The sequence below is a fragment of the Sander vitreus genome, chromosome 2, assembly GCF_031162955.1.
Source record: "Sander vitreus isolate 19-12246 chromosome 2, sanVit1, whole genome shotgun sequence".
NCBI classification, from domain to species: domain Eukaryota; kingdom Metazoa; phylum Chordata; class Actinopteri; order Perciformes; family Percidae; genus Sander; species Sander vitreus.
This window is the reverse complement of record NC_135856.1, coordinates 30,420,512-30,445,616: the sequence shown is the minus strand read 5'-3', so window position 1 is coordinate 30,445,616 and position 25,105 is coordinate 30,420,512. Positions and strand designations below refer to the sequence as shown.

General features: G+C 39.8%; 1 protein-coding gene across 4 annotated transcripts in view; it reads left to right on the top strand.

Annotated features, from left to right (window-relative positions):
* Window positions 1–25,105, top strand: part of rptor (regulatory associated protein of MTOR, complex 1) — a 231,411-nt gene that overhangs the window by 151,829 nt on the left and 54,477 nt on the right. For all 4 annotated transcript variants that reach the window (XM_078265674.1, XM_078265658.1, XM_078265666.1 and 1 more), the window contains exons 15-21: window positions 4,172–4,246; window positions 4,466–4,531; window positions 8,380–8,571; window positions 12,569–12,709; window positions 13,999–14,119; window positions 18,059–18,199; window positions 22,651–22,806. In XM_078265674.1, the coding sequence (XP_078121800.1) occupies window positions 4,172–4,246; window positions 4,466–4,531; window positions 8,380–8,571; window positions 12,569–12,709; window positions 13,999–14,119; window positions 18,059–18,199; window positions 22,651–22,806 (892 nt within the window). The remainder of the gene's footprint in view (window positions 1–4,171; window positions 4,247–4,465; window positions 4,532–8,379; window positions 8,572–12,568; window positions 12,710–13,998; window positions 14,120–18,058; window positions 18,200–22,650; window positions 22,807–25,105) is intronic.

The window sequence follows — 25,105 nt, the reverse complement described above, 5'->3', positions numbered from 1 at the left end:
TTGAAGCTTTTGTTTTATCAGCTTTTTAACGTCACAGGTTGATTGTTGCTATATAAATTCTGTCTGCTGCACCTAATGAAAGAAAAACATGTTTGAGAATCAGATTTTTTTGTGTGTGAATGAATTGCATGATGTTAGGGGCCTAAATCTATATCCTGCACTGATGATTTTTAGGGCAGTCCCGAATCCAATTTTTTTTGTTCTTCAAAGTGGGGGGGGTCTCATTTCACGGAGAAAGAAAAAGAAAAGAAACGGAGCAACTGTGCTTTGTAGTTGCAGGAAACAGTCAGCTGTTACACAAACTCCTGGGCAGTTCAGTGCTTGTGTGTGTGTTTTTTATAACCCTTAAAACCCCTTAAAACGTTCTTGTTGCAGCGATGGAGGCACTGATGTTTCCTGTACGGGACTCTCACTACGCCTCAAAACGGACTGACAAGTCTGATCGCTGGTTACATGCTGCCTCACATCGGGTTGCGTTTCTCCAAAAGTTGAATCCGTTGAATAGTCGAATATTCGGATCCAGCCCTAATGATTTTGCATGACTGAAAGAGCAAGTGCACTCAAACCCTGCATGCTTTCATTAAAGCAATATAACTGGGGTCCAACATTTTGACAAATTAACAAATGACTGTGTTGATTCTTGGTTGGCTGGTTGGCTGGCTGGCTGGTTGGTTGATTGATTGGTTGGTTGGTTGGTTGGATTCAAAATCTGAATTTGGTAAAGCTGCTCCAGTTTTATCAGTGCAAGTGTTTTTTATTTTTGGATAATGAAATAAAGTATTGCTTAATTTTTTCAAAATGAGATTATGTTTTTGGGTGTCCGTCCATCACTCTGTCCATCCCATTCTCGTAAACGTAATATGTCAGGAATGCCTGAAGGGAATTTTTCTTCAAATTTGGCACAAATGTCCACTCAAGGATGAACTGATTAGGTAACTAGACAATGCATTTGCTGCAGAAAATGCATGGGAATGCTGAATAGGTGAATTGCTAAAGCTAAACTGGATGAATAGCTTAAATCCGTAAGAAGTTAAAGTAGTGATAATAGTTGAAAAAGTTTAAATTGTTTTAATAAGTATGAATTTCCTTAAAAAGTTAAAAGCTGACGCCAAACTGAATTGTTGGCTTTAAAAGTTCAACGATGCCATCGATGTAAAACATTGTGAGTTCTGAATTTATCTATTAAGTATGGAAGACTTACAAATGCTATGAGAAACATATTAAAATGCAGAAATCAAAAAAAAAAAGTTTAAAAAATCTCAAATGGTTTGCACTGCACTGCTGAAAGACTTGGAATTTGAAATGTAAAAGTGTCAGTTGGAAGCTAAACTGCATTACCTTAATAAGCTAACAGCCGAAAAACATTTCTGTAAAAGCTGGAAGCGGACAGAAACGAACGGAGACGGATAGACTGACAGACCCAGAGAGAAACAAACAAACAGAGAGACAGAGAGAAACAAAGAAACAAACAGAGAGAAACAGACCGAGGCAGACAGAGAGAAACAGACAGACAGAGACAGGCAGACAGAGAGAAACAGACAGAGAGACAGGGACAGACAGAGACAGAGAGAAACAAACATAGAGACAGAGACAGACAGAGAGAAACAAACAAACACAGAGACAGACAGAGAGAAACAAACAGACAGAGAGAAACGAAACAGAGAGACAGAGACAGACAGAGACAGAGAGAAACGAACAGAGAGACAGAGACAGACAGAGACAGAGAGAAACGAACAGAGAGACAGAGACAGACAGAGAGACAGAAGTGGAACGCAAAACATATAGACTAATGTTCATATTACTGCCTGTAGTATTCAATTCAACTGTCTGTGAAAGTGTTGTCATGGTAACGTATGACCAGTGAAAACATCCTTTGAAGTCTGTGATGAGATCTCTTTGATCTTTAATCAGGTTAACAACCGTGTCACCTGCTGAAACTGTCAGCTGTGCCCCACTGGAGCTATTCAAAGACACAGAGCAAGCTCTCAAATAAAGGCTCAGACTGCTGAAACGATAAGGTGTATCAGTCAAATGATGTAATCGTGACTACCACAACGCCTTTGTGAACGCATCAATATAAAGTTTATGTGGATAAACTTAAAAATGTGGGCATATCAGTGATTTTAAAAAAAGTGGTTCGCTATGAGTTTTGCTGGGAAATGTGGAGGATGTTTAACATGGCAGCGAATGGAGGAAGATTTGGAACTGTTCAAGCCAAGCTCATCAAGCCAAATGTATAACTCAAATCGCATAAATGAGCACATTGGCTGAAACTAGACAAAAATACGTACGTTTTGATGTATAAATGTGTATGACAAGTAAAAATTGTGGGTGTGAGAGCAATTTATAGAGAAGGGACAAAGATCATTTTTTAAGGCTCCCCACACTACTTGATGACATCACTCACTCTGGCAGAAGCCATACACACTCTTACCATACACACTAAACTTAAACAGCTTTATCACAAAAACTGTAAAATATATCAAACGAAGATATAGCCTGAAGATTTTGTGAACATTTTAAAGTTTGTTTGGTGTCTGTAGGTGAAAGTACAAAGGAGCTGAATCTTTTGGGAGCGGAAGAAGATTTTAAGGATTTGAAGCATACTCTCATTGACTTCAATGTTAAAAAAAAAAAGTGTTTTGGCTTAATATTTTAAAAAGTATAAATAGTAGAAAAAAAGTTGAAGAAGTCCCATCATTAGCTGAAAGAGCTGAACATTTTAAAAGTTGAATGGTTTTAATAGCTGAACGTATGCAGAAGTTACGGAGAGCCAAAAAACGTACGGAATAATAAAAATGGTCGAACAGAATAACAATAGTTGGAATGCTGCTGAATCAGCATCCCCACTAAATAGTTGGAATGCTGTTGAACAGCATTCCCACTAATTAGATAAATGATTTGGGTTTGGTGGTCAAAGTTCACTGTTACCTCACAAAACATGTTTTTCTGTCCTAACTTAAGAATTCACATTTCACACAAATGTCAAATAGGATGAAGTGATGACATTTTATATCCCAAAGGTTAACTTCACTGGGACATCATAATGTTCTGCAAAAACACTTTTCTCATTCGACGCCATAACTCCGCAGAAGAGGAGACATTTGGTCGGAAACGGAGTTGGTGACACTTATCTTGAAACTGGGGTGATTGTATAGATCTTTTGTGCTGCCGGTTGAAAAAGTTGTTTGAAGCATCCACATTTCACCCAAAAAATACACTTACCATTTTTATGAAATTTCTTTACTACATATACCACATGTGTCTGGACAGACATGGATGTGAACTGCAACTTGGCTGAGGAATACAACCACAAGTAATGATTCTAGTTAGTTATGTTAATGTTTCAATCAAACAGTGACCTAGACTGGTAAGCTGAACTGCTAGTTATGTTTCATATTGCAGCAGACTGCAAACCATGAATAAATCCTAAAGTAGCATCAAGTTATGTTTTTTGGAACAAGTTAAATGATTCAGAATCATAGACAATAAACTTAAGTTTTATTTTCCCATACGCCTACATACATGGTTTCCGCGGGGTCTTAAAAAAGTCTAAAATTTTAGGCCTTAAAAAGTCAAGTTAAATTTGCTGATGTATTGTGTTCTAGGTCTTAAATATTTTTTATTATTTAAGACCTATTATTTAAAACTTTATTTTCCTACGTCCATATAAGGCTACCTTTGCTCTAATGCTCTTTTTTTTTAATTCCGTGGTGTTGTAGTTCTTTCTTTTTTTTGTTCAAATACAATTCGCTGTATATGTACAGATTATTATTACTCCGTGTCGCTTTTATTCAATTTGAATAAATGTACTTAATTATTTACTTCGCTAGTACTTCCGTGACCCTGCATTTCATCGTACTTTAATGTCATGATATAAGTCTTAAATTTAATTCATAAAGGTCTTAAAAAGTCTTATATTTAACTTGTTGAAACCTGCAGAAACCCTGTACATAGGACATTTTCAGTGAAAACAACCATTCAACTGTGTGCCATGCATTCAGGGTTTGGAGAGACTGCCATGGGAGAAACAGACAAATGCTCCCTATAACAGGAATGCTGTGAATTCTGTGTGAGTATAAAGTGACCTGAAGCAACATCTGCAATGAAGTGAAACTTTTTCCTCTTTGTGTGTGTCTCTCTCTGTCTGTCTCTGTATCTGTCTCTGCAGTCATGTCAAGCTGACCTGGTGAAAGACAACGGACACAAGTACTTCCTGTCGGTGTTGGCCGACAGTTACATGCCAGTGAGTATCTGCCAGTCCCATTTGTGAAGAATGTGACACGTGGGATTTTGTAAAAATATAATAGGGATAAATATTTTTCCTCTCCTTTTGATATTGAGGCTAAGCTTATTACTTTACTGAAAGGAGTTGAAGAGTTCAACAGAAAAGCGTCCGCCTGTAGTATGAAAGTAGATATTTTGACGTAAGATAAGATCTCACTGTTCCTTCTCTTTGTTACAGGCTGAGCATCGAACCATGGCTGTCTTCATATTGGCTGTTATCGTCAACAGCTACAACACAGGACAGGTGTGTGCGTGTGTGTTGGATACGTGTGGATTTCCGCACTGCTGTGTGTTTGCTTGCCAGTAGCCCAAGCGGAGAATGAACCAAATTTTTCATGCACTTCCCTCACCAGAACCTCGGCAGGTTCTTTCGGGGCCAGCCGTCACTTTGAGAGATTGCTTTATATCGCCCATTGTGTGTTTCTGGGAGATATTGGTTATGTGACAGTTTTGTCACCAACAACCACCTCTATAATCTCCGTCTCCGTCTCAGCCACCTCCATGGTGACACTTTATCACATCAAGTGTCACCTCGGCCTGTTCCTGGCCTCCAGTGTTCAATCCCAGAAGCCTTTTGTGCCGGATGCTGATCAAACGTCCATGGGTGCGATGTTGGGATGATGTAGCTAGTCATTTCATGGAGTACACACACACACACACACACACACACACACACACACACACACACACTTTCACAAAGAAATATTCCACCATTACTCCCTTTTGCATCCACTCTCCTGCTCTCTGCAGTTATTTTTCGGTCTAGTTGCAAATGTCATTTGACATATTGTTTCTTTATTACCTGACAGTAGTCTCTCTCTCTCTCTCCCTCTCCCTCCCTCAATCTCTCTCTCTCTCCCTCTCTCTCCCTCTCTCTCACTCTCTCTCTCTCTCTCTCTCTCTCTCTCTCTCTCTCTCCCTCTTTCGCTCTCTCTCTCTCAACATAATATAAATGTGACAAAAAAGCTATTGTGCTATGTGCTCTCAAGCTCAGAAACACCCATTCTTCTTCCATACCACAGTTCCTAAATGCTCCTACCTCTCTCACAAACCTGTAAATAATAGATGCACCCCACCCTCCCAAAAAAAATTACAGAGAGACTCTCTGCCTGCATCTTCATTATTTACCCCTCTTACTTTTAATAACAGCGCTCATTACTGCTCGCTGTTGCAAACATGTCAGCGAGCACTGCCGTCTTAATATTCCAGTGTTCAGCTGGGAGACTTGTTTAGAGCTGAGGGAACCAGATACTAGCAATCTAAGGTACGTGAAGAAAGTAGACATGGGGGGAGAGGGAGACGAACGCGCATTGTGTCGCTGCTGATAAAATATGTTTTTTGATGACGCCTCAATCTGTAGGAGACAAAGAAGGTTTCTGAGCACACCAAACGGTTCCATTTGTTGTGGCTCGTGTGGGTGTGAGTTGATGCATTACAGCTTTTGTGTTCGCCAGCAGCATCAGTGTGCTGACGCACATGACTGTCGTGTTGTTGATAGGACTAGATTATTGTTAGATATATTGTTAGATTACCATAACGTCTTAGTCACCACAAATGCCGTTATGTATGTATTGTATTTATATATACTGCAAAAGAAACCAAACAGGCAGGTCTTTGTTCCTAATTTTCAGTTTTTACGTATATTTTTTTTAGATTTTAGTAATTTCTGTCCGTGTTTTCTGATCTGCCCATATTTAGTTTGCCATTTGCTGTTAGTGCAAACTCAACCCTTCCTCATCAGAATAGCATCAAACTTTACTAAACGGCTGTGGCTGGACATGGCAAAAGAAGACATTGTGCACATGAAAAACATGCAAAGCAACAAATATAATATTATTCAACATATAGCCTAGCTGTATACAGAAAATATTCAGAGGTAACCCCCAGTGCAATCATGAACATTTTCATAGGTAACTGTAATTCAATTAAATCTTTTTTTTCACTTTAACCGATTAGTTACCTTTATTTTGTAATTAAATTTTTAACGTGTGTCCATGTAACTAGTAACGCCCCAACACTGCACATAGCACTATTGTCATACTCGCCAATCCGCTGCTCTTTCTAACAGAAATAATGTTTTCATTCATACCTGTCTGTTCTACTTTGCAGATTTTTTTAATCAATGTTAAGCTACTGTCATTTAAAGTGAACGCCTCTTGCAGCATTAAAAGCCTCCCAGGAAAAGGGAGGTATCATGTACTTTAAGCCACAGCAAGGCTTTTACCCTAAAGCATCTATATCGGAAGTGTTGCATTTTATTAACAGCATCATACTTAGGATGTTCTATTTCTGTGTCTGTAGCTTTAAATGCTAATGAGGAGGAGAGAGGGGGGGGCAAGGTGGAGGGTGGGGGTGTGGCCTTGACCAACTGCAATGCTTCGCTCATTTCAAGCCATGAAAACAAGCTCTTTCTCATGGGTGGGCCAAATTCTCTGGGCGGGCAAAGCAGAGAAAGAGGAGGTAACCTTCCTCCTTATGACGTCATGAGGAGCAAGATTCCAGATCGGCCCATCTGAGCTTTCATTTTCTCAAAGGTAGAGCAGGATACCCAGAGCTTGGTTTACACCTATTGCCATTTCTAGCCACTGGGGGCCATAGGCAGCCTAGGGGAACTCAACTCAACTCAATTAATGTTAAAAAACCTCATAAAGTGAAATTGTCATGCCATGGGACCTTTAACACAGATTGAAAAAATACCAAAGTAGAACAGACTGGAATTAATTAAACACACCACCTCAAGCACATATCTTTCTCAGTAAAGGCCTCAAAGTGTCTCACAGGGCACAAACTCTCCTTTTCTGGTAGTTTTTTTCATGTAAAACATGCGCAGGAATTGTTTTATTGACAGTAGACACTGAACAAAATAACGGCAAAGTGGAAGTGATTGGAATCAAAAAGTGACTCAAAACAGTATTTCTGTTAAAAAGAGGAACTGAGAGCAGCAGGGGGGTGAGTACAGCGTTACTTGGTTTTTGGAATTAATGCTGTTGAAATAAATATACGTTGACTTTTAACACGTAATCCATTGTTGTACTTGTAATTCCAACCGGGCCTGTACTATACTTTCATTTAGATTTTGCTGTAAGTTCAGTGTCTTTTACAGTCAACAAACGCACTGTATTTGTGTTACCTAACGAAAAGAAGAAAAACGAAGGCAACTTAAAAGTACTTAATTAATTCAGTTCAGCACCAATTGATGTAATGAAAAAGAAAGTTTTGCAAGGGTTTTGAATAGAGCTCTTCCATCGCTCTTTAGACTGCCATAAGCCTTGATGTACCAATTACCTTTTGTTCACAATAGAATATTTGAAGAGGGCTGAAGGGGTTCAAAGGAGTCAGTTGCACTGCTGCAGAGCTCATAATCGTGTTGTCCATCAGGTTACTGGTTAGTGGTGATTAACTGGCTAATGAGGTACACGTCTGCTCCGAGCCTGGAGCCTCTGTGCTGCTCAGCAGGGTTAAGACTTTTGTATGATGCACATACTGTTATTTACTGGCAGGTCAGTGTTGACTACCACAGTTTCAAGTCCAGTGTGTTTTTAATAGGTGGTAACCCATGGGAAATTATGTCTTACACAAATGGCCTTTTAACTGTTTCAGTTAAACGGTTCCTCACAGTTAGGGCTGGGCGATATGGAGAAAATCAGATATCACGATATTCTTGTCCAAATACCTCGATATCGATATTGCGGCGATATTCTAGGGTTGACAATTGGTGCTTTAACAAAATATCTTCACACTTAGATTTTAGATAAATAATCACCAGTAATGTGGACATAATGTCTAAGTGGGGAAAAGGCAAATAATAGTACAGCGAGGTGTATATATATATAGTAACAGTCTGGTAAGTTCAGAAAAGTACATCACTTTACTCTAATGCAGCCTTTAAAACCAGTAAAAGACAACACTTATGTCATCAGGATATTACGATATCCAAAATTTAAGACGATCTCTAGTCTCATATCACGATATGGATATATTGCCCAGCCCTACTCACAGTCCTTAAAATTGTTCTACATTTCTTGACTCAACTGAATCTTTCACACTCATTCTGCATCATCCCTCCTCTCACTCTCCTCTCCCCCCCACCAGGAGGCCTGTCTACAGGGCAACCTAATAGCCAACTGCCTGGAGCAGCTGTCAGACCCCCACCCCTTGCTCCGCCAGTGGGTGGCCATTTGCCTGGGCCGCATCTGGCAGAACTTTGAACCGGCACGCTGGTGCGGAGTTCGGGACAGCGCCCACGAGAAGCTCTACACCCTGCTGTCAGATCCCATCCCTGAGGTGAGAGGTTAATACCAGAGTTCAGGTACATTTCAGGAGAAAAAACGGCAATTCAATAAGCCATAATATCTTCTTTTGCAATTGATTAAATTATGCATGGTTATCCAAGATTATGCATTTAGATTTTTGTTAGTAATATGTGTAATCTTTTTCCTTTCCTTTTTTTGTCCAGATAAAAGTAGATTGCTTGGTTGTTACACTCGTATCACAAACATCTGTTAAGAGTTTGCATTTCTTATTTCAATAATCAACAATGTTTCAATTATCTTTATTTTTTATTTCTATTCTCTTGAATTGGTTTGTCACTTCCTCCACTCCGTATGCCAACTTTTTAGCCTAGTTTTAAGGTCAAATAATGTTTTATAATTGTTACCGACCCCCATTTTCTAGAGATGTTAGAAAAATGGGTGGGCCTATTCAGGCCAGTTCTAAACTGGTTCTAAACCTACCTACAGGACAGGCAGTGCTTTGTGTCCATTGGAGGCTTCTCCTCAGACAGAGTAGGTCTTGTGTGGAGTGCCCCAAGGTTCGATTCTTGGAGCACTACTATTCAATCTCTATTTGCTCCCACTTTCACATCTTATACAGAAACACATAATAAATGACCATAATTAAGCGGATGATTCATAACTGTATATACCCCTTATTCCTGATGACCTAGATCCCATACCCCTGACTCAGTGTATTGATGATATTATTCTTTGGATGTCAGAGAACATCTTGCAATTGAACAAAGACAAAACCAATTGTTAGTTGTTCCGCCGTGAAAATGGGGCCCGTAAGTCTTTATTGACAGCTGTAGGTCCTGACTAGTAACCCCTAGTACACACAACTTGCTCAACACAAAACAAAATCATATCTTGTATTCAAAACAAGACCAAAAGTACATTCTAAAAACAATGAGAAAATTATTAATAATCTGGTATACACAGGTGTCCTGCAGGGCTAACCTGTTCATACACACTAATAAGAAACAATTTTGTAAAACACACACACACACACACACACACACACACACACACACACATGGAGCAGACCCACACAGGCCATAACCGCTTGGACCCACCGTATTAAAACACGGTCAGCATATGACTGGGTCGTGTGTGGACCAGAGGGAGAGCGAGGCAGAGTTTGCCCTGAAGTTCACCCAAACACTTGGTGCCCTCACTCACACACTGCACATATTTGCATGTATTCACACACACACACACACACACACACACACACACACACACACACATGATCACACAAGATCACACAAGGAACATCTGTTTCCACCAGTAACTTCCTCCTTCCCTTGGACAGCTGCTTTGGCCGTAGGGTTGAAACTGAGGTCTGCAGACACATCTGTCTGTGCGCACACAAAGCACTTGTACTTGTCCAGCTGCATTTCCAGGTTATTTATTTTACATCATGAATTTTGTGTGTGTGTGTGTGTGTTATTTAATTAAGATCAGTCAGTCTGGAGACTCAGACTGACTGATTATAATTGACTGCATCAAATTGTAACGAAATAGAACACAGCATTTTGGAATTCTCCTCGGGTGTTAGATTGAGACAGCTTGCACGCTGTGGTATCAATAGTAGTAGATCTGCGATTAAGCATAGTTTAATTAAGTTTAAGGAAAGGTCAGCTAAGATGGCACTGGTGTTTAGTCATAGTTTGCAAGTCACTACAGCACACACAGGTTTTTGAGCACACACATTGTACTAACGCAGACATTGTCAACCTTAATGTCACTGAACAGAGAGAAAGGCAAACAGCTTTTAAATTGTGGCAGCAGGACATGTGCAGGAGTCCGAAACAATGTCATAAACACCTTTACAGTCAAACATAAAAACAACAGATACTACTTTTGTAAAGTTTATAATGTCAGGGTTGCCCTAGTGGCCTAGAGTCCAGTCAGGGACTTTAACGGCTTGTTTCCCATCTCTCTCCATCTATCAATAAAAGGCATTCAATTCCCCCAACAAATATACTGAATATGTTAAGGTCCAACTGTCTAATGTGCATATGAATGTGGGAAACATTATAATGCTTTCCAGTATTATAGTTGTGTGTTTTAATTTGCTTTCAAGTCACAGTGCTTTTATGACTTTCTTTTATTCCGCTTCTTAGAAATGAAATTACAATATGTTCATCCAAAATGTCTTAGCTCATCATTTTAATTGGAGCGAAGCAATCAATAACAAAGCAACATCTGTGTACTGTAGAATCACTAAAGCTGCATCACAACGTTATGAAGTAGCTGTGGTGATGCATCTTCGTTCTTGCAACAAAAGAAATAAGGGGTTTTCTGTCTCCACAACAAACAATGCACCCAAATATTCATTATTGTGATTTGGTTCAATTTGTGAATTCAGTCCCTAATGGAATATTCCTTCTTTGTGACAGAAAGTTTGGATTAAACATCCAATGAAGCGAGCAGAGAAAGTAATGAGCTAAGTGAGAAAAAGCATCTCACTGGAGCTCACAGCACTGATCATCTCCACTGCATTTCATAGGAATACCTTTAGAGAGGATTGAGACAATTAACTCTAAAACTTTCAATCACTGGTTTCACAAAAACAAACTTCGAGCTAGCAAGCTGCTCTGAAAATGGCAAGTTTTGATGAAAAATTGGATCGTGAAACAAGGCAGGCCTGCTTGGTTCTTTCAGGGATGATTGGAAAGATTTACAAAGAATACATTTATGGCATTTACTCTCTAACTGGAACGTTTTGGGACTGATTGTATCCAGATTTAAATAGCTCACGTTACTGTATTGTGTGAACAGTTAATGTAATTTAATATTGTATGAGGCGTTTTCTTTTGCAGGGTGCAAATGTTCCACCAAAACAAGTTTCTTTCTGAGACTATTTTGCAGAGCCACCGTCGCTGCGTCCGGAGCTTAGCACCGCCCAAGACGATTGTGATTGGTTTAAAGTAGGGCTGTCAAAATAACGCGTTAATTTCGATTAACTAATCTGAGAAAAAATAACGCGTTAAAAAACAATAACGCAGATTAATCCATTCCATATTGACGTTTGACCCGGGACATTCTAGCCACCATTGGACTGTAAAATGAAGGAGGGAGACGAGAATGTTCTGCCTGGATTATTAGTTGGAACATTTACTTGTAAAAATCTTCTTTCTGCCAACCCTGGCTACCGAAATCTGGTGCCACTGATATGTCTGCGCTTCTCTCTGATGCTCTGAAACAGACGATACAGGCAACACAAACACCGCTGCACGTGACGCTAGTTAACACTATACTCGACAGCAGCTAATGTTAGCCTACCGCTAGCTAGTAGCTGGATTAAAAACGGTTAAAATGCTAACAGCTAACACTAAACGGTGTAAAGTTTGACTGTGTTTTACTGTAGAGGATTCAACACCGGGATGTAACAATCTGCAGCTGCCGTCGGAAAAACAACAAGATGCTGCGTTCAATGAAACTGGTAAACTACAGCCTCGTGGTGCATTTGAAGTTATTGTAAATGTCCTTTTCCCATCTGGTGGTTGTTTTTGTCGTTCAACAGCAATTTACTAGTGAAATAAGTTATTGTTATACATTATTATTAAATCATTTAATTTTGACCATATCTTAGCAATAAACAAGCCGTTCTTTAATGTCACCAACTGTTGTTTAGTACCCTTTTTTTTCTTTTCTTTTTTTACTTTCTTAAAAAGTATCGGTTCAGGCACCGTTAATTATGTATGCGGTTAATTTCGATTAATTAATCACAGAGTATGTAATTAATTAGATTACATTTTTTAATCGATTGACAGCCCTAGTTTAAAGAAATGCAAACAATCCAGAGAGTTTTTTTTTCCTATCCGAGAATGTATCTGTGGCTGTGGAGATAGGTCTGGCAATGTGGGACTAAGACTGACCAAACATCCAACCATATCAAAAAAGCGTTAACCTTGTGTTTTTAAATTGTGTCAACACAAGAGCTTTATTGAACCAAGGGGAATGAAGTTGAAAGAGTTGTTGCGTTTGTCCCGCTGCAGGTGAGGTGTGCCGCTGTCTTTGCTCTGGGGACATTTGTGGGAAACTCTGCTGAGAGGACGGACCACTCCACCACCATCGACCACAACGTGGCCATGATGCTGGCCCAGCTCATCAACGATGGCAGCCCTGTGGTCCGCAAGGTCTCTGCAACACCCACACACACAAAATACATACAGTTTGTCATATTATATGCAGGGTGCGATTTGTGAAAAAAGCAGTGGTAGGGATGTTTTTTTGATCATGCACAACAAAACATGCAATTATTAAATCCCCCTTTCAATACCATGGATAGTGCCACTCGACCAGCCATGTCAAAACACTTATTTATGAACTTCAATATCCAATGGAAAATAATCTTAAAATAAAATAGCACAACATGGTGTCAACATAAAACACAGTGCTTTCAAGCCAGAGAGCGGAGTTCACTTTGCGGCGGAAACAGAATACTTTCACCCAGGGAACGCTCGTCCGTTCCTCGGGAGTGTTTTAATCCAACCACGATCTTTTTCCTGAACTTAACTAACTAGTCGTTTTGGTGCCTAAACTTAACTGTCATCGTCGCATGACGCTCACTTTTTCTGGCTAAACTCCACTACCACGGCCCCTGAAAGGAGCGTCATCTGGCGGTGCCTGTAGCCGGCTCACAGTCACCTATTGGCGGCTAAACAACTGCCGCTGGTAGCCGGCGTCCCGGAGCTCTGTAGCGGCTAAATACAACCAGTAACTGCCGCTCTGTTTTTAGTGTTCTATGTCACTATGTGTCACATTACAGCGCTTTACTTAGTTTAAAATACTTCTATTTGAGGTATATGATATAGAGATGTACCGATACCAGTATCTGTATCGGCTCCGATACTGCCTAAAACGCTGGTATCGGGAAGTACTGGAGTTTATGCACCGATCCGATACCGCCTAATAAAGCCCTAAAGAAAATCTACGTTAAAGTAGTTTATGTTCTTTTCCGTTATGACTGACTGTCAAACTACATAATAAAAGAAACCTGAGCCAGACCGACAACAAAGATAGAAATAATATCACATCCATACAGGGATAGTAGTATACAGTTGTACAGGTAGGACAACTGGTATGCATTTAGATGCAGTAAAAAGACTCTTAAAAAAGACATTCAGTTTAATTGACGAGCACAGTCTTTCTTTCTGCGAGTTAGATGAGGATATTGATTCCACTCTCATGTCTGTGTGTTCTAGACTTCTTAATAATAAGAGTGCAGTCTAAATAGGAAAATGGAAGTTAAGTTAATAACTTGGGTGGTGCGTGGTCACGGAAGGCTACTTAGAATTCCTCATGGGGGCGGCAGAAACTACGCACTATAGCTTTAAAGATATCGAGAAATGAAGTTAAAGACGATCATAATCAGGGACTGAGTGATCATGATGTTTTACTTTTTTTTTCTTTATACATTTGACAGGAGCTGGTAGTAGCACTGAGTCACCTGGTGGTGCAATATGAAAGCAACTTCTGTACAGTTGCCCTCCAGTTTATAGAAGAGGAAAAGAACTACACAGTGCCGTCACCAGCCAACACCGCAGGTACTGTGTGTACACACACACACACACACGGAGAGAAGTATACTTCCACACTCTTAGTCAACATAAATTACCTGTTGGTAGTAATTGGTGTAAATCTTGGGAGTCACATTGCCTTCAAATTGTTTCTGTGACCATAGATCAGTGTAGGAGAAATCCGCCAGAAATCTAATTTAAAGTCATCATTTGGTTTCATAGTGTTGCTCATTCTTTGCTTTGTCTTTTTAAAACAGACTTTATTGAATTATACAAGATATATACAAAAGAAATATCCCGACTCTCACACACAGACAAAGGAAAGTGAATATAGCACACAGAATACTTACTACATGCTACCATAAATTGTTCAATGTGTGTGTTATAAGCATTGCTCAGAGATTTAAAGATTTTATTGCATGACATAAGTATTTGATACATCAGAAAAGCAGAACTTAATATTTGCTACAGAAACCTTTGTATGCAATAAAAGAGATCATACGTTTCCTGTAGTTCTTGACCAGGTTTGCACACACTTCAGCAGGGATTTTGGCCCACTCCTCCATACAGACCTTCTCCAGATCCTTCAGGTTTCGGGGCTGTCGCTGGGCAATACAGACTTTCAGCTCCCTCCAAAGATTTTCTTTTGGGTTCAGGTCTGGAGACTGGCTAGGCCACTCCAGGACCTTGAGATGCTTCTTACGGAGCCACTCCTTAGTTGCCCTGGCTGTGTGTTTCGGGTCATTGTCATGCTGGAAGACCCAGCCACGACCCATCTTCAGTGCTATTACTGAGGGAAGGAGGTTGTTGGCCAAGGTCTCGCGATACATGGCCCCATCCATCCTCCCCTCAATACGGTGCAGTCGTTCTGTCCCCTTTGCAGAAATGCATCCCCAAAGAATGATGTTTCCACTTCCATGCTTCACGGTTGGGATGGTTTTCTTGGAGTTGTACTCATCCTTCTTCTTCCTCCAAACACGGCGAGTGGAGTTTAGACCAAAAAGCTCTATTTTTGTCTCATCAGACCACATGACCTTCTCCCATTCCTCCTCTGGATCATCCACATGGTCACTGGCAAACTTCAGACGGGCCTGGACATGCGCTGGCTTGAGCAAGGGGACTTTGCGTGCGCTGCAGGATTTTAATCCATGACGGCGTAGTGTGTTACTAATGGTTTTCTTTGAGACTGTGGTCCCAGCTCAATTCAGGTCCTTGACCAGGTCCTGCCATGTAGTTCTAGGCTGATCCCTCACCTTTCTCATGATCATTGATGCCCCACGAGATGAGATCTTGCATGGTGCCCCAGACCGAGGGAGATTGACCTTCATCTTGAACTTCTTCCATTTTCTAATAATTGCGCCAACAGTTGTTGCCTTCTCACCAAGCTGCTTGCCTATTGTCCTGTAGCCCATCCCAGCCTTGTGCAGGTCTATTTTATAGCCCTGATGTCCTTACACAGCTCTCTGGTCTTGGCCATTGTGGAGAGGTTGGAGTCTGTCTGTTTGTTTGATTGAGTGTGTGGACAGGTGTCTTTTATACAGGTAAGTTCAAACAGGTGCAGTTAATACAGGTAATGAGTGGAGAACAGGAGGGCTTCTAAAAGAAAAACTAACAGTTCTGTGAGAGCCGGAATTCTTACTGGTTGGTAGGTGATCAAATACTTATGTCATGCAATAAATTGCAAATTAATTATTTAAAAATCATACAATGTGATTTTCTGGATTTTTGTTTTAGATTCCGTCTCTCACAGTTGAAATGCATCTATGATAAAAATTACAGACCTCTACATGCTTTATAAGTAGGAAAACCTGCAAAATCGGCAGTGTATGAAATACTTGTTCTCCCCACTGTATCCATAGACTGGAGGTTCAACTCACCAATGAATTTGTTAGAGAGATCATACCCTTAGGCTGCTTATTAAATGATGTGAAGTGTTGATAGGAGTATTTGGTAGCTTTTTTTGTGAAAAGGTGCTGAACTGCTTTTTTTTATGATTAAATTAAAACAAATTATTTAACTTTAACACAACGCACAAGACATACAATTTGCAACAAGAACATATCCCCACCCCCACCCCCCTTCGTCATTACCACCCACCCAGATAAAAATCAAGAAAACAGGACATAGTAACTACAGTATTCAAGACCATTTAACAAAAATAATAACAACATTGACAAACAATAAACCAAATGAAAATATGTATAAATGAGCTGAACTGCTTTTTGAAGAAAGTCCTTAGTTGTGGGTATGTACAATGGTTGTTTAGTGACATTTTTTATATTATATTTTATTGCACATTTTTCAAAGGATGCAAAAGCTCTATAAACAGGTCCTTGATAAACTGAATCTTGTTTCAATGACAGGCACAAAAGGCCAGATCTGTAAAAGGATGGTTGGACAATCAACTGTGTAGGCCATAATATTTTCTAAATTGTGACCAGATTTTGGATTGTTGGCTGAGCTTCTGTAGGACTGTGTCACAACCAAGCTTGGGATGTTATCATTTGAATGACTCTTGACCCAGAAAATAACCTTTTGAATCTTAATTGCACAACAATAGCAGAGATTGGACATGGCCGTACCTCCCTCTTTCTTGTGTCTCTCCAGACAATTTGTCTGTGTGGCAGACAAATTGCTTTTTAGGGGTCAAATTTGAAATGTTTTGAAAACCATGGACTATGGTCATTTTAAATAAGGTTGATGCTTTCTACTATAGAGAGGGGAAGGGTTCATCATTATTCCAAAGCTTTCCTACATTTATTCATCAACGAGGTTAGATTAGATTTAAGTAGGAGGTCATAGGATCTTGGGACCGCCGTGCCAAGTAAGAACTAACTTGCCTGAAGGCAAATTTCAAAGTTCAATTTTGGGCAGCTGGGTTGACAGGATATATTTCACTTTTCGCCAAATTTAGTTTATAGTTGGACAATTTCTCAAATTTCTCAATTTCTCAAATTTCTCAAAAAAAAGTTTAGCCAGAACGGAAGGAACTGAAGATATGAAGTTTCGGACAAATAAGAGAAGGTCATCTGTGTATAATGCTACATTGTGCTGTGAATTCTTTAAGTTATTCCTTCAAATGCACGGCTCTATCGCAATGAAATAGCAGGAGGCTTAATAACCAGACTGAATCGTAAATGGTTAAGGGGGGCAACCTCATCTTTTCCCTTCCTGAAGAAGGAAATACTGTACCTGGATTGGATTGTACATTGTTACACGAATACATGCCAAAGGACCTGTGTACAACAATGAAAAGAAATTTGGGCTAAACCCAAATTCTCATTAGTTTTAAAAAGGAAACTACTCCATCTGGTTGAAAGCTTTTTCTGCATGTCAGGATATTACAACTCCTGGAGTGTCGTGTTAAAAGCTCAGTGTAAATTGTGTTCAAACGTTTTCAGGTATTGAAAATAGAGTGCCTTCCTTTAAACTAGGTAGAGCTGCACAATATAAAAGTCTTTTTATGGCTATCGCGATATCAACTGGCGCAATGATCACATCGTGAAAGGCTGCGAAATATCGCGAAGGACACCGATTTTTTGTGTTAATTGAAAGAAAATATCAGTAGAAAACTGAACTTTAAAATGGAACTGTCATTCTTCTTTAGTGCTGCCTTTTGTGTGCAATTTAATGTTCAAATTGTTAAATAAAAGAAATTTGGAAATAATTTCCTTTCATTTGTTTTAAATTCAACAAGCAATTTGCTGTATTTTATCAGAATACTGAAAGCAGCAGAACTTGGTACACTTTATCTGTTTATTTATCGCAAGTAATATTAGTAATAATATTCAACATTGTTATTGCATATTGTATACTTTCCTCATATTGTGCAACCCTACTTTGAACAACTCCATTCTGATCATGGTGTGTTACTTATTCTAACATTACACTCAAAGGAACATTTGTTTTCACTTGTTTGGAATGATCCTGGCTCTGACCTTTACATCCTGCTGTGTTTGCGTCCAGAGCCTGGTAGCCTGACTCCAGTGAGGGACAGCCCGGCCATCCCACGCCTGCGATCGGTCAACTCCTACACCAACATCCGAGCTGCTACCACTGCCCGCAACCTGAACAAGAGCCTGCAGAACCTCAACCTCAATGAAGAGGGTAGGAGGGGGGGAGAGAGTGCTGGGAAATAGAGCGAGTGAGAAAATAAGGCAGATGAGAGATAAATAAGATGAAGCAGAAATGTAGATAAAATCGTAGGAGGACCGATTGAAGAAAAAGAAGAATGAAGAATTTAATCAGCTGAATGACAGAAATTTATCCGAGAAGAGACCATTAGCACATTTGATTAAGTTTGGACCGTGGATGTAACCGTCCTTGGGTTTACTTGTTCGTTCTATCATTGCCATTCCTGAGACAGACTCAGTAAGCATTAAAGGTTAACTTAATATTTTATTTTTATTTATTTTTTTGTGTCTAAGTGACTGATGGGAACAGCATTCTTTGACATTGTTCCGGTATTTAGCAAGATTGCTGCAGTCGGCAGTCAGCGAAACAAGCTACAATGTAAGTTAATAGGGCAATTGTGCAGCTTCTATTTACATTCACTTAGCTCGTTTTGCCACTGACAGGCTCAGATTAATATTCTAAGTGCCTGACAACATTATGGAAAGGATTTCTAAGGAGGTTGACCTTTCTGTTAAAGAGTAAGATCCTTTTTTTTTTAAAACATAAAAACATCTACGAAATTGCGTTCGCTAAACCCACCAGACTCCATGTAAATAAACAGTAATTTTAGCATTGTAAATTACACTTCATTCAAAGTCAACAGAAACAAAATAAAACTATGAAAAGCCGTTTTGGTTCGTCTTTCCACTTTTCCAACAATCACAACTCTAGTTTTGGTTGAAATAAACACATAGTTTACAGATTTACATGTGAAAATATGTTGGCTCTATACACACTAAAAGTATTGCTTTTATATACAGTATGTGTGGGTGTAGAGCTAGCAACCTTAGAGCGGTTTCTGAAAGGTCTTAAAGAGGTTTTAAAAAGGTCTATCTCTGTAGGGAGATAGACCTCCATGACTCCATGATGTTGTCAGACTCTTAGAATAATAATCTGAGCCTGTCAGGGGCAAAATAAAGCACTTTTAGTGGACCAAATTGACACTGGACATTTGCCCCATAGGGTTACATTGCAGCCCGGTCTGCCGCTGTCGGTTACAGCGTTCATGCTTAATACTAGACCAATTTCAAAGATTGGTTGTTTCTATCAGTCACTTACACACAAATACATGGGAAAAATAGGGTCGAGGTTGAAAAAAACGAAATTACCCTTTAATAAGAGGTTTCACAACCATCAGAGAGGTTGTACAACCATCAGAGAGGTTGTGACCAGTTGCAGAGATAACCATTCAGTTTGTGGTGTGTTGCTATTTATTTCAATCCAGCTCTCACATGCACAAGAAACTGGAAAATGCTCATTACTCTGTCATCCATGTCTTACAAATGTGTGTCGTGGATAAATGCCAGAACACACATGGACCATTTATTGTAACTTATCAACATTTTGGCTTCCAAAATTATCTTCCCTTTACAGTGGTGAACTTTGGCCCTTTCCCAAAGCAATCCCTAGCCACTATTACTTCAGTAGTGAAGTATCACTCTACATTCAGGGGTCAAGCAGCAGTACCCATCAAAAGGGATTTTAAGTTGTAAAACAGCTTTACATAAATTAAGTTTTTTTTTTTTCAATTACCGCCTCAGACTACAAAAAAAAACGTTTTAAATGGCTAATGTCTCCTGAGCATTTTCAATTACAAATTTACAGCAGTTTCATGGTAGGGCTAAAATTGGCTCGGCTCTCATTTGGATTTGCATGGGTGAATCTCAGTTTTCGCTTCAATCAGTACATTGTTTATGAAGCAACACTTCCAAATATTCCTCCAGTAACTCAACGTTGGGTTCTGCGTCGCCATGGTCCCGCTGATATCTGCCTCAGTGACAAACTCAGGGGCACTTTGGGAAATAATTTCCGTTTCAGCTTTTGGCACCAATATAATGCAGATTCAGGAAGCGGATGTTCTTGCAGTTTATATTTATTCACATATTTACCACAAAAAAAGGAGAGAGCAAACAGGGACAACAAACTGCCGTGCTGCTGTGCTTCTTTGTCTCGGTTCAGTCCAGCGAATGTGCAGACATAAGCCTGCCTGACCACCAGTGGGGACTGGGACCTGTCCATGGTGCTGAACTGTAGGCCTGTTAAGACCAGCTCCAACATTTGTAATAGGAGCAGGGTTTACACTGTGGCATGCACGCCACACTCTCAACCCTGAGCTGGAAACATCCGTCACCATGAATACTGATAGACGGTTAGCTCACTGAGCTGTTATATTTTACAGTATTATGTGCTTTAACTGTAGATGCATTACACCTCCAAAACAATGATCACTTGCTACACATGTTCTTATTTTTAATTAGTGCGTGCAAATACTGTAATACTGTAAGATAATGGGTACACAGACAATAATTTATTTAAGAAATGTTTTCACTTTTCTATTTTTACTTCACTTATCTGCAGTGTTGGGAAGGTTACTTTTGAAATGTAATAGGTTATCGAATACAAGTTACCCTATTTAAAATGTAACAGTAGTGTAACCATTTCAATTACTTCATTAAAGTAATGTAACTAATTACATTTAATTACTATAAAAAAAGCTATTATAGTTTTTATTTATTCATTTTTTGGACTGTGTATTATGTTTAAAGTGCTCATATTACGTTTTTTGGCTTTTTCCCTTTCCTTTATTGTGTTATATATCTTTTTGTGCACGTTATAGGTTTACAAAGTGAAAAAGTCCACTACCATCTCCAACAGAAAAAATGTTGTAGTCCAGCCTTTACCTCCGTGATGAACGTGCGTCACCTTGTAACACACGTTATAATGCTCGCCTAGCTGCTAGCGTGGCACGCCCTCATACTCTGCTTCTGACTGGCTAGTAGTCCTTACCTAGCTACTGAGCATGTGCGACTCCCAACAAAGATGGGACAGAAGTGAGATGTCTCACTCTGTAGCTAAAACGGAGAGCTCAACACACAGGGTGAAAAGAGGAGCAAAAATGTTTGTTTTCACATAAACCTATTCTAGTACAACCTCTAAATGCAATTATGAACCTGAAAATGAGCATAATATGAACACTTTAAAGTTTCCGTTTTATTAAATAATTGCATAAAGCATATAAACATACTTTTGTGTTGGAGTTTGTAACATTCCAAATTGTTAATTTTGACTAAAAGATTTCCATTTTTACTGTATAGTAAATAGAGGTGTTGAAATTAATCAAATAATCGAATCGTGGACATGGACGATGCTGCATCGATAATAGGCCGGGCCATAATCGATTATTTCTGTTTACAATTTAATGTATGCCTAACAACCTTTCTGTTTACATATTTTTACATTCAGGAAGTGCCATGTGCTCAGTGCTGTAGTTTTATGTATCCAGTTTATTTAGTATTAGAGCACTGCAGAATGTTTTGTTTTTGAAGCTTGAAAAGCTATGAATTAAATATTCTATATGGCTTTAATAGAAAAATGTATTTGACGCATCGTGATGCATCGAGGTATCGAATCGCTGACATTATAATCGTAATCGAATCGGGCAGATCAGGGAAGATTCACACCTCTAATAGTAAATACATATTGGTTCCATTGACTACTAATAATCGGTATCTGTATTGGCCTTAAAGAAAAACAGTATCGGTCAACCCCTACAATTTATAGCAGTAAAACTATTTTGTTACTCAAACTAGATGCATAATTATGATAATGGCAAGCAAACCAATCATGTAATGATCAAGCTTTAGTGGTGTCACCTGTGTCCACAGCTCTGTGAGCACGTCCTGCTGTCACTTCTGAGCTCGTAACCTCCTGTTTGTGTCACCGCCGTGTGATTTAGACAGCTAAGGCTAATGCCCTCTGTCTACCAATGCCAGACTGAGTAATGCCTATGCCCTCAGTGATGTTAAATCACTGGCACTTGGTGAAGCGTGTAACCTACTGCTGACACCATTCCTAATTCACATACTCAGTGCTTATTCCAATATGCAGCTGTGTTTATCATCAATAAGCACCGAGCAGAGCAAATTTCCACCCTCTACCAATCTCCATTTCCACATTTTCAGCCTGCAGTCAGTTTGGAGAATGCATGGCGTTTGGGTTTGTGTGAGTCAGAGTAATGTTTGGTGATGAAGAGAGTTATAGCGGGAGATGATTGAGCCTGACCGCTGAAATGAAGCTATGAGCTAAGTTGTTGTCCAAGTATAAGGACGGCTTACGCACCTCACGCCTTACTGGATGATGCTTTGGCTAGTGGCTTTTAATGACAATAATAACAATAATAAACTTTATTTATACAGCACTTTTACAGCCGCTTAAGTGCTTTCTAAACAAAATAAGAGCCATCTATTCTTTCTCTTCAACCTCGTATGACATTTATGATGATCATGATTTTGTTTTGCTGATTTGATCTGAGGGTTAACAGGTGTGTGTGTGTGTGTGTGTGTGTGTGTGTGTGTGTGTGTGTGTGTGTGTTCTCCTTCATTCAGGTGGACCAGCAGCCTTCTCTCCTGGTAACCTGAGCACCAGCAGCAGCACCAGCAGCACCCTGGGGAGCCCCGACAATGACGAGTACATCCTCTCCTTTGAGACCATCGACAAAATGAGACGGGTGTCCTCATATTCTTCGCTCAACTCCCTCATAGGTAACAACTAGAGATGGTCCGATACCATTTTTTACTTCCCGATACCGACTCCGATACCTGAACTTGCGTTATCGGCAGATCCAATACCAGTGTGTCAGTATTTTATTAGGTTTTAACAGCTGTATACTACTATCCCCGTATGGATGTGATATGATTTCTATCTTTGTTGTACGGCCTGGCTCAGGTAAAACTTTTTTGTGAAACATGAACAAACATAAACAATGAATGCCATATAACTTGTTTCTATTATCTATTTTGACAGTCAGTCACAACGGAAAAAGAACATAAACTACTTTTCACGTAGACTTTCCGGGCTAAATAACGTGGTATCGAATCAGTGCATATACTCCAGTACTCCAGTACTGATACATGCATTTTAGGCAGTATCGGAGGCTTTTCTGATACTGCTATCGGTATTGGAACATCTCTAGTAACAGTTAGCCAGTAGTGCTTCACCCCTACTACCGGCGGTGGTAGCATTAGCACTGCTACTACTGTAGACTTAAGGCAGGGTGAGGTATATGCCTGCCTATGTGTTCTATTCCAAAAAACTATTTTATTTTTATTTTTAAAGGGGAAACTACATTTATTTTTACAGTTAACACTTGAAATGATAAATGCACTTTAATGACGTTTAATCATGTATCCAACTAATTTAAATAGCTCACGTTACTGTATTGTGTGAACAGTTAATATTGTATGTGGCGTTTTCTCTTGCGGGGTTCAAATGTTCCACCCAAACAAGTTCCTTCCTGAGACCATTTTGCAGAGCTACCGTCGCTGCGTCTGGAGCTTAGCAACGATTGTGATTGGTTTAAAGAAATGCAAACAACCCAGAGCGTTTTGTTTATCTCCTATCCTGGAATGTATGTGTGGTGTAGCCAGACCTTAGGCCGGCTACACACTGCCTGCGTGGCGTGTCTGTTGCGTGTCAGCTGCGTGGCGGCTGCGAGGATTTTTCTGTCTTTACACACCAGAAACGTGTCGCTGTGCTGCTGCTGCTAGCCTTGTCTGTACACATGTATGTTTCCCATTGATAAAATGAAATACCATGTTAAACATAAATATATACTGATTTGATTACATTTTTTGTAATTATTTTTAATTACATTTATATCTGCATTTATATCAAAACCTAGAGACTTTCAAACCTCACCATGTCATTTATTTAATGTATTCGTGTCAAAATGACATATAAACATCTTTTCCTATTCTATTTTGCGTGGAAACGCTTCCAATACGCTTGCGTTTCACGTGAAAAATAGGCATCGGTTCTATTTCTAGCATGCACGCGTTTTCGTGCGGCAGTGTGTAAGCTCTAACCTGTTAACATGGGAGCCGAAATATAAACGGACACGCCACGCAGCCAGTGTTTAGCCGGCCTTACTCCACTGCGCTGTGGAGATCTGGCAATGCAAGACTGTTATCATCATGATATCTATTTTCCATACTGTGTTTCCTTTGTAGAACAGTATGCCAGTTGTGCATGTAGAAGCTGTTGGCAGCATCAGTAATGTATCATGTTGGATCATCACAGCAGGCTGCAGACAACAGCTAGGACAGTGTTGCATGGTTTTGACACACAGAAACTGCCATCCAATGAATGGACACTCCCATATGGACTATGGAAAAACAGGGAGGAAAAGTAAATGGCCAGCCGAATGTGATGTCATCAGAGAGGAAGACCTCGCACGGGTGAGGGTGAAAGCCCTTAAACGAGGGAGGTGACAGAGATGAACGCTCCCAGTCCAAGAATAGAACAAGTGTAAAAACGGTTTGCAGATGTGTAAAGGACAGCAGAGAGGAAGAGGGTGTAAACTCTGTGAGCCACCAGGGGCTATTAAAGTGCTTTTCCTTGTACACTGAACTCCAACCCGCTCACTTTGCCCCTGCTCTCGGCTGATTGGCGGGCTCCACCATGCGTCCTGACAGCTAGTTTGTGTGCGAGCAAGAAACCCATTAACTTACTCCCCCCCCCCCCCTCGGGAAAAGGAGAATGCAAAACTGGGGTTTCCCTTTCCCCCCTCCCCTCTCTCTCTCTCTCTCTCTCTCTTACTCATTGTTGCATTTCAAGTTACAAGCCATTTGTAATTTCCCAGCTGCCCTGTCACGTCCCAGTATGTGATTTTTGTACTACACAATGGAAAATGAGTCGAAATGGAAAATCGCAAGGAAAAGAAAATTGAGCTCTGGAGAACAGTGAATTTGACTTGGCATGAAAGTAGGTTCAGTTACTATAATGAAATTTCCTTTTCTTTTCTTTGATTTATTCCTTAAATGAATGCCACCTCATTTTAGG